The 11278-nt window shown below is 42.6% G+C and overlaps 1 protein-coding gene across 1 annotated transcript; it reads left to right on the top strand.

Annotated features, from left to right (window-relative positions):
* Nucleotides 1-9289: 9289 nt before the first annotated feature.
* On the top strand, nucleotides 9290-9559 carry LOC112665080 (late cornified envelope protein 3A-like). Its single transcript, XM_025454870.2, has one exon. It carries the CDS (start codon nucleotides 9290-9292, stop codon nucleotides 9557-9559), a length of 270 nt encoding a protein of 89 aa, XP_025310655.2.
* The last annotated feature ends 1719 nt before the right edge of the window (nucleotides 9560-11278 follow it).

Below are 11278 nucleotides of genomic sequence, written 5' to 3' on the forward strand. Positions count from 1 at the left end.
AAATTCACAGGGGAAATAACATCCAATTTGGATCAATTGATCATACACAAATCATGGATACTATGAGGCTGACTCTTTTAGATGAGATGAACCCAATATCACCACAGACCTCATAAGCAGCAACATATTCAACAAAACCTCTATCAAATCCATCTGAAATCATTCACATTTGCAGACTAGTTTGACCAGATGAAGCAATCCTGACTCTATTTTTCTGGTCTTTGAATGAAGAACACATATTCCCTGGGATCTCAATAGAAATACCTCACCCTTTTTAATGTGATAATTATGACTCTTGTCATTTCAGCTGTTGTAGTTTCCTTCTCTATACTTGCCCTCCAATCAAGCACTGATATGACCCTACTGCTCCCCTGCTCAGGGAATCCATGGGTGCCAGGAAGTTACTCTCAGGACCCCCACCTTCTCTAGCTTCACCCTTCTATCCATTTCCCACACACAGCTTACACTGAACATCCAGACTCACAGCTCAGTCACCACTCCCAAGAGTAAGTGCTGATCACATGTGGGTGTCCAATTTTTCTAGAAAACATGCAGAAAAAAGAGGCCACACCAAGAATTGTGGACACGATAGGTAGTGGATTACATTACAGCACATAAGAGCAGACTTCTTCCTATCTGTCCAGGTTGTGCATCATTCTCAACTCTACCTCTCACTACCAAGTGTGAACACGGGACACAGCCTCTATTAAGAGGCTGCTTCCTTTTTGTGGAACATAATGTCTTGTGCTTGGAGCTGGGCTGGGAATGTTTGGTGCTGCCAATCTCCCCAGTAACACACTAACCCAGGAGCTCCTGTGCTGGGCAACTCAGTCCACAGACTCAGAATCAGCTTTCTCTGGCTCCCACCAAACCAGATGAATGTCCAGCTAGGGAAGTAGGAGTTAATGAGTATGTTTATGGGATATTTCAGCACTTTTTTTTTATTGGTGTTCGATTTGCCAACATATAGAATAACACCCAGTGCCCATCCTTGCAAAGGCCATGGGTCTTCATATACTCCCATCTTCTTTCTAAACATGTTCTGAGAGATAAACTCATCCCACCAGACATCCTGGGGGAAGCTCTACCCAAAAGGGCTTATTCTCGTCCATGATTACATGGAGACAAGGGACCACAGGAGCCCGATTAGAAAAGTCAGGGGTGCCTGAATGGCTCAGTTGGTTAAGCATCCAACTCTTGATTTCAGCTAAGGTCACAATCTCAGGATTGTGAGATTGAGCCCCATGTCTGGGTCTGTACTCAGCATGGAGTCAGCTCAAGATCCTCTCTCTCCCTCTCTCTCTGCCCCTCCCCCTGCTCATGCTCATTCTCTCTCTAAAAAAAGAAAAGTAAAAAGACAATGTTCCTTTCTAGCCAAAGGTTAAAGAGGAAACAGCTTTCCAGGCTAAATTAACTCCAAATAGGTTTTCATTTCCACATTTCTCAGTTTACAAGAGCATGATCTATGAAATACGTTAGAGAAGACACATTGGCCAGAGACTTTTGCCAAACCACACTTATTTTACTCTCAGTAGGATCTTTGCTAAGATGCCCTGCCAACAAAACCAGAAATAATGTCACCTCCCAGTGTCCCTAGAGTGTCCACCTCAGTGCCCAGGCTTTTGCCAGTCTCCTGCAGGGGACTCCACTCTGGGGGCTGTTATGGCCCAGGTTCTGGCAAATGCTGTCTGAGCCACCATGACCCTGTCTTGAGTGTCATCTACCAAGGATCTCTAGAACCAGGTTTAGAGACTTAGTAGGGCTTGTTAAGTACCACCAGAATTCCTGTTGGTGGTCAATCTTCTCAGAGGTATGGAAAAATGGGACCAGAATCAAGCAACTAAATTTAGATTTGACACACCAGGACAATTATGGGAAGCCAGAAGTTACCACAGTTATGATTTCACCACTAAAAGCTGCCCCTGACAAGTGAGTTCTCAGTAGTTGGAGAGAGACAAATTCTTTGATCCTCATCTGAGGACTTCCCAGGCCAAGCCCAAGCACATTTGTTCAATCATTTGTTCATTTAACAAGTATTTATATGCCACCAGTCTAGGTACTTGAATCAGTGAGGAACAGGACAAAAACCCTTCGTCCCAGGAAGCTTACATGCCAGTGAGTCTGTTGGGGGTATTTTCTGATTTCCTTGCAAAGCAGCAGATTTAGACAAAGGTAATTATATATTCAGTTGATCTCTCACCTTGGACATTGGGTAGATACTAATAAAATGTTGCTGAACTTAGTGAAGACACTCATCAAGGGCAAAATTTTGAGAACTGGATCTTGTTAGTTTGGTGGTGATGAAAAGGACACTTGATGTCTGCTTGCTTCCATACTAAAGGTAAGAGTGAAGTAAGGCAAGGGGATAGAGCACTGGTACCAATAGTGAAATGTGCATTTGAAAGTTCTCCTTCTTTTCTTCCCAGTCTTCCTTATTCAGTACCCAAATCTCAGACATGAGATACATGGACATACAATGGAATATTACTGAGCCATTAGAAACGACAAATACCCACCATTTGCTTCGACCTGGATGGAACTGGAGGGTATTATGCTGAGTGAAATAAGTCAATCGGAGAAGGACAAACAGTATATGGTCTCATTCATTTGGGGAATATAAAAAATAGTGAAAGGGAATAAAGGGGAAAGGATAAAAAAAAATGAGTGGGAAATATCAGAAAGGGAGACAGAACATGAGAGACTCCTAACTCTGGGAAACGAACTAGAGGTGGTGGAAGGGGAGGTGGGCGGGGGGTGGGGGTGACTGGGTGACGGGCACTGAGGGGGGCACTTGATGGGATGAGCACTGGGTGTTATTCTATATGTTGGCAAATTGAACACCAATAAAAAATAAATTTATAAACAAACAAAGGACAAAACAAAACTACACGGACACAAGAATCTTGAAAGTGCTTTCATTTTCTACTTGGCTACAATGTATGGGAGCATCTAAAATAGGATGTGCACACCTACAGCCTCTACTGTATCAGGATAATCAGATGTACTTAATACAATAATAGTGTTTTATTGAAATTTGTCATTTTAAGAAACTTGAAATATAAATAATTTGTCCCATTCTTTGAATTTTTAACATATGATTCAGGGCGAAATATGTATCTATCATTACAGTAAATTCAGTGAGAAAATACTACACAGCTCACATAACTGCAGTTTCCACAACCTTGGTCCACTTTACATCAGGTGTTCACAATTATCACCATTATCAGCATCATTATTGTCACACCCATCAATTATCATTCATCTTTGGTCTAAACTCTTAGCCAACCCAGCCAATCTGAATCACACTCTTCTCTGAGTGACTACTCCTGTCTCTCTTATAACCAATGCTACAGTTGCTAAAAGACTGACACAATTGTCCTTAAATGTGTGTTAATTCACAAGACATGTCACCTCAGCCTTTGTAGATTTCTTATCTCCATCTCTAGATTTATCTGTGATAGCTCTGTTTCATCATGCTTCTATATGAATAGTTTTTCTTTCTTCAGATGCTCCTACTTTAACACAGCTATGAAGAGAAAGGAGGGTTTAAAAAGTGGCAGTTTTTGTCCCCAAAGTAGATGCTCTCAATGAGAATATTTTTCTGCTCCCAAGGTTCTAGAAGCTTCCAGCACTCCTTTTCCCACCTTCTCCTCTCCATATCGGCATTATCTCTTCCACCTAGTGTATACCTGGATGCCTGTTGTGTTCCTTGAGTCCCTCCTAGTCGCTCTGCCTAGGCTTTCTATTCCTGGATGGATTATAGGCTCCACATCTCTGCTCATCATCAACCATCCCAAGTGATAACAAGTGACAACATCTGGTGACATCATTCACTCAGAGTTGCTGAAGAGTAATAGGGGACTGACCCCAAAAACTCTGACCTCAGGCCTGAAGACTCCCCACACATGTGCATTACAACATTCTCAGTTGGCTTATACTTATTTCACTACTCTCCTCTCTGCCTAACTATACTGCCAGCCTAAGAATGGGGATAGCATCTTTGTTCTTAAACCTCCTTTGCCCAGCACAGTGTGTACTATCTCAATATACATGGTATAAAAGAATGAATTATTTTTACGTACAAATTAATGAAAATCAAGAAGAGCAGACATCTATAGGAAGACTGAGGCACCGGTATTTGAACAGTCTTGGGGGTTCTCGGGTTTTGTATCTCCTCAAAATTCTTGATACTTGCCATGGAAACGCAAAGGGTTTGGGGCTGGAGAGTGTAAGAAGCTAACTCCTAAATACGACTTGCCACTCTCACCCTCTCTCAATTCCACCACCCATTTTCTACCCGCAAACCAAAATATAAAAAGAATTCCAAGATTTGATCAATATTCTAGAACCAGAGTCCCTCAACTCAAGTAACTTTCTATTTCTCTAGTTCTCTTTGCTCAGGAATTTTTCCTAAGGTCTGGGTTCAGAGCCAGAAGATCTGAAATAAATAGGGAAAGAATCATTTTTTTAAGATGATAAAATCATGTCTAATTCTTTGTCTTTTTACTTCCTCTAGAGTCATTAAGCTTCTTCAAGGTGTCTTAGAAGCAAAACTAGTCGTAGTATCAAGCCCTTTCCGAGTGTCCCGGCAAAGTGCTTGCTCAACTATCCTGCTCAACACTCAGTTGTAATTTCTTCCTGCTGAGACTCAGCTCTGGGGGCTGCCATAGCATCAGTTGTGAGGAGAAATTGGAATATATATGAGCCTTAGAGATACATACCTTCAAGTTGACATGAAGGTATATGGTACTTTCTGGCTACCTCTTCTCATTTTCATTAAGAATGACTCAGCTGCTTTCCATGGAATGCAACCATTATGGAGTGGGAGAAGAAAGAACAGAGAAGGAACTGTGAGTTATAAGTAAAGGGAGAAGGATTTTGTGTTTGTTCGTTCATCCTTGACTACTGATATGGAATGTCCAAAATGCGCTCCAAGGAGCTAAATGCAAGATCTGTACTGCCAGATTACACGTTCCTATAATACCAATTCTAATCACTAAATCATGAAATTCTCCCAAGTGTCATCCAGCCAGACCAGTCTCTGTATTTCCTTGATGTTTCAGAACCAGAGGAAGCAAAGTCTTCTCAGACAAGACTCTTGAGATTGGACACTCTGAGGGAGTTGCCCTGCTGCTCTGGGGGAAGTGACTAAGCCATGATCTTATGGTTATTCTTTGTCATCAAAGAATGGTCACTCTATATGTGGGGTCTGAAAAGCACCTGATCACATGAGTAAAAGGAGGAGTGAGAGACAGGAACAACTCATCAAAATGGAGGTGAGATTAGTCAGCTCCATCTCTGGGTCTTGTGTGGAGCCTTCTAAAATAGACAGAGATAGGACTAGGGCAGATCCTGATATACATCTACTGACGTTTCATGAAAGACAGGGAAAACTGCCTATCAACAGTCATTGACAAGTATACTGTAACCCATTTGAAACTATCCAAAGTGCGTGATTTGTGTTACTTTTTCACAAATTGCCCCCCCTTTCCTCTTCCACTATCCCACTCCAACTCCCCTACCTTCCACCCCCACCTCCCACCACCACCACCAATGACTCAGCGTTGCAACCCACAGTGTTGGGGGGTGGGGGAAGATGGTGTTCAGGCTGCTGCTGTGTTAAGCACAAGGCTTGCTTCTGATAACCAGAAGATATAGAGAAATCAATGTTCATGTCTGTAGCAAAGTTTAAATGCAAACGTCTTAATTTTTACATACCCCATGGCACTTATATTCTGTATGGGGACCATTTAACACTGGTGTAAAGAATTCTCCTCTTTGTTCAGTCTGCTATACTGAATACTCCCTGAAGAAAGATACCATACCTCTCCTTCACTGCTCTATTCCCGCTGCTGACCACAGCACTGAGCCAATAACCATTGGTTAGAAAAGAGCAGACCCAGATTGCTAGTAATGAGCTCGGTTTGATCTAGTAGCTAGGTTGTGTGTTCTCCAGTTAAATGAAAACAAGTTCATGGAATTCCAATCTCAGGCAAGCTAAATCTGTGACCATGAGGGAACAAGGCAAAAATAAGATACTGAGCACCAACAAACAAGATCATTGTCCAAACCACAAAAATGACCAACATCTTCTTTGCTTAGCCAACATAAGGAATTGCTATTTTGTTACCAACTACATCTTTAGCCTTGCCCCATTGCTCCCGGTTCTAGCTAAAAATTATTAAGATATTCTGTCATAGAAATGCTTCTGCTTTCTGACTGTACCCAATTCAGAGCAAAAGTTCAATTCCTTGAAACCTCCCCAAAATTGCCTAACACAAATCCAAATCCTATAACAAGCACCTTTTAATGTCCCCCCCATGGCATATTATCTCCCTCATTGCAACAACCCAACCAACACAACTTTGTTCTACTATAGAAGTGTTCCTGGTGGTCTTTGGGTGGGGAATATTAATGATGTTCAATAGATGGCCACTAGGTAAAGGAACAGATGAATGAATGACTTAAAGGAGAAGGAATTTTGTAACAGGGTTCATGGTGACAGGAAGGGGAGAGTGGGCCCAAGGCAAACATGGGAACTATGAAAGACAGGAGTATCTCCATTCAGAGCCACAGACCAGGGACCAGGGTGGACTCTTTTGAAGGTCCATTGTTCCCCAGTAGCATGTCTTGGTTAGAATTTCCCCCTTCTCATCTGGCATTCTTGTAGCCTCTATCACTAGCAAAACTGAGAGGAATAGCTGTGAGATTTTCAGCGTTGTATGTTCCTCTTCGACTTTATCACCCAGTCTGGTGTGAGAAAGTACTCGTTTCACCCTTCATGAGTAATTCCTTCCAATACCTTATTAGGTGGTGCAGTCCTTAGCAATGTGAAGAGAGTGGACACTCTAGCATGGTGCTAGGGTCAAGCCTACAAATATCCTCTAAGAGACTCCTTCCAGAGACAGTAAGCATAAAGGACAGTCAATGCCAACTCTAACCCTCTCCTCCTTCCTTCATCCTCAGTCACTATTCCTTGTGACTCAGTGCAATTCATTCTCCCACAGGTATCTCAAAATAAATCATGAAATCCCTATGATTAAAAGTGGGTAAGTTGTAACGTGCATACCCTTATAAGGAATTTTATGTATAAAATAATAAACTATAAACTACAGAAAAGATTCACATATATTGATCATAAACATATTTCATTTGTAATTGCCATTTAATTGGAATATAAATAATTAATGTTCTGTTGTTGCTCTAACTGTAATCTTTTGGAAATAGCAAAATGCAGTAATTATAAGATGAAGTCAATGAGAAATTCAACTCTAGTACTATAATAGATTTCAACTGGAAATAGGATTCAGATTTTATTAAAAATAACTATGTACAAACCTTAGAAATGATCAGACCTCTTCTATGAAATGTGATGCATATAACATCACTACCATTATCCAGCCCATCATTAGTAGTATATTGAACAAATCATCTTCATGACTCCCATTATCTTAAATATGTCACACTGGTAGGTTATTTCACTTTTTCATAATCAATATTATTACATGCCACAGGAAACTAACATGGATAAAATTGATTTTTATCATACTAGGTATGGTCCTATTGATGGTCCTCTTAATATTTTATCTGCTCATTTATACAATCCTATCTCCAATCTCCAAAGAGTCTGCTCCAGATGGGTCCTGATCCCATTCTCCCAACATGCCTCATTCCCAGGGTCCTGTGCTCTCAGGTCACCCCAAATCCCCAGAAGTCAGAAGCTAATGTCATCTGAAAAAATCATTATCCTTGGGAATATGCAGAGCAATGGGAAACTGATGTGCAAAAGACTGAGGTATTTGGAGACATTTGTATCACAGGACAAATCACATGGTATTAAACAGACATGTTTGCTTCTCTGAAGTCTGTCCAGTTAAACTTGAAATACTCAAGGTCAGGAAATGTGTTTTTTTTTTTAATTTTTATTTATTTATGATAGTTACAGAGAGAGAGAGAGGCAGAGACACAGGCAGAGGGAGAAGCAGGCTCCATGCACCGGGAGCCCGATGTGGGATTCGATCCCGGGTCTCCAGGATCGCGCCCTGGGCCAAAGGCAGGCGCCAAACCGCTGCGCCACCCAGGGATCCCAGGAAATGTGTTACATGCATCTCAGCATCATCAGTGCCCAGCAAAATTGCCATGGGGCAGAGCTGAAGTTAAAGATTCTGAGCTGAATGAATGAGTGAAAAAAGAAATGGTCCCAGACACACCTGGGGAGCAGTTATCAGGAGTTCCTGGTTCCCTCTTGCCAGACATCTTGGCAAGCATGCAGGAAGAAACTAGAGACAATAGGAGTGTGCCAGGCTGTCATCTCCCCTGGTTGTGAAAGCAGCAGTGTGCTAGGGCTGTAAATCATGAACCTGACACAGGATAAACAGTTCCTACCCTGAGCCTCCTCAGGAACAGCCTTGTCCTATCTTCTCTGCATCCCGGGAGTATCCAGGAGAGAATAGAGCCCCAGATGGGAGAATTGGGACAACAAACACAGATTTTAGTAGGAAAAAGGAAAGCAGAGATGTCTGTGGAAGCAGCAAGAAGAAGACCTTAGAGGGTATCAGGGCATGGGGCTGGGTTCAGTGAGAAAGGAACCTTTGTGGAATGCATCATGGTCAGTGACATATCAGAACCCTGGCTCTTAGCATCTTGTCCATTCTTATTTTTTTATAATAAATTCATTTTTTATTGGTGTTCAATTTTCCAACATACAGAATAACACCCAGTGCTCATCCTGTCAAGTGCCCCCCTCAGTGCCCGTCACCCATTCACCCCCACCCCCCGCCATCCTCCCCTTCCACCACCCCTAGTTTGTTTCTCAGTTAGGAGTCTTTATGTTCTGTCTGCCTTTCTTATATTTCCTACTCATTTCTTCTCCCTTCCCCTCTATTCCCTTTCACTATTATTTATATTCCCCAAATGAATGAGACCATATAATGTTTGTCCTTCTCCGATTGCTTGTCCATTCTTAATCCTGAAAGATGCGCTCACGCAGAGAGACATTCTCAGGGTTCATCACTTAATTGGGTGTATTTGCTTCCATGTTTCTATGCAGACAGACAGACTTGTGGCCCAGGAAGAAGATGTCAGCATTGTTTTTGGAAGGAGGGCAAAGTGAAGGAAATGTCTTACCAGATCAGTTAACTTCATTCATTTTCCTCCTCAATGTCAGAGCTTGGGAAGCAGCTGGTATTCAGAGCAGAGTCTTCATAAAACTGTTCACAGAGAATACACTGGCCTAGAGCTCTTGCACTGTTTTCTTTATTCTGTCCAGGCTCCCTGCTCTCCCACCATGATGTCCTGCCAGCAGAGCCAGCAGCAGTGCCAGCCAAGTGCTCCTGAGGAGCCCAGCACAGTGCTCCCCTCCAGCTATACTTCAGGCTGTACTGGCAGATGGGCTTCAGGCTCTGGAGGTGGCTGTGGCCACAGATCCAGTGGCAGCTGCTGCCTGAGCCACCTCAGGTCCCACCAGTGTGGGCACTACAGCTCTGACTCTTGTGACAGTGGCAGTGGGTGGCAGTCTGGGAGTTCTAGGTGTGGCCTCGGCTCTGTGGGCTGCTGCTGACCTGGTGTCCCAACGCTTAGACAAGCGATCTTAGAGGAAGCAGGTATCATCTCAAAGACTAGCTCAGCCTCATGCGTTCCTCCAGATACCCGAATCTTCACGCACTTTGCCAGCTGCAATGTTCAGGGAGCAGCAAACCTTCTCTGGGAGGCTCTTCCTATCCATTCTTCAGGAGCCCGCCAAAGGCCTGCCTCCTGTCTGCCAAAACTTGTAATATCTTCTTTTTTATTGAGATATAACTGACACATAATATTGTATTAGTTTAAGAAGCACAACATGATGACTTGATATATGTATGTATTGTGAAATGATCAGCATCATAAGTCTAGGTAGCAGACATAACCACACATAGACACATTTTTTTCCCTGATGTGAAATTTTAAAATTTACCCTCTCAGCAACTTTCAAATATGCAGTTCAGTATTATTAACTGTAGTCACCATGCTGTACATTACATCTCCATGACTTATTTATTTTATAACTGGAAATTTATACATTTTTACTCTCTTCAAATATATATTACATATATATCCCATATTTTCTTTATCCATTCATCCATCAATGAACACTTAGGTGGTTTTCCCACTAGGCTCCCTTTTACTTTGCTCCAACCCAGGCTTCTCTGTGGCTCTTTCTCCCTACTGTCCCTCCACCATTACCTTGTATAAGGAACACACCCCAAGTCTAGACCAGAAAAGTAGCAGTTCCAGTTCCTCCAAAGGAGCCTGTAGGAAAACAGTATTAAGACAGGTCAAGGAGAGGTGCTAGTTTGGACTCAATGCCCATGAAGGCCTTATCTTCCCCATAATGCAGTGTGGGAAATGGCCTGGCTCATGCCCAGACTCTGTAGGGATGTGACCATCACCATCAGATATGAAAGGGTATCCCAGGATCTGTAGCTATAAGAGTGTAAACAGGGAGATAAAGACTCCAGAAAATATCATAGGAGTTGTTGAGAGAGCAGGGGAAGAAAGGAAGGTCTCGGAGATGACTATTAACCCAATTTCTTCAATAAAGACCTGGAGAGGGATCCCTGGGTGGCGCAGCGGTTTAGCGCCTGCCTTTGGCCCAGGGCGCGATCCTGGAGACCCGGGATCGAATCCCACGTCGGGCTCCCGGTGCATGGAGCCTGCTTCTCCCTCTGCCTGTGTCTCTGCCTCTCTCTCTCTGTGACTATCATAAATAAATAAAAAATTAAAAAAAAATAAATAAAGACCTGGAGACATGATGATGAAAGTTGTATCTGAAAGGACTGTGGACACAGAGGAAAAATGAGGCTCATGTTTTGTAAATAAGGGTGAGAAAACTGGGAGAAGGGAAAAGTGAAAGTGAGATGGTGCTGGTTTTTAAAAGGAAGACAAGTGTAAGATCAAATATTAGCTTCAGACTTACTATGAGTCGGGCATGGTTCTGTGTGGCATACAGCTCTCAATGAATCCTCCCAGCCACCCTTGGATCATTGTCATAGGTTTTTCTGACTTGCCAAGGTTGCCCAGCAGTCTGGCTGCAGGACTATCAATTCAATCACCACCCCATCCTGATTTGCTTCAAAGCAACAAATAGAATTCTATCTAAATTACTTTTAATCGGCCCAACTCAATGTTTTTAATACTGCTTTTTAAAAACTATACCACCCAGCTTCCAAACTATGTAAGTTGCAGCTGCTACAGGATCTCATCTGGAGCAGGAAGACACAACATCCCTGATGTTAGAAGAAAG

This window comes from Canis lupus, chromosome 17 (genome assembly GCF_003254725.2).
Source record: "Canis lupus dingo isolate Sandy chromosome 17, ASM325472v2, whole genome shotgun sequence".
NCBI lineage: Eukaryota > Metazoa > Chordata > Mammalia > Carnivora > Canidae > Canis > Canis lupus.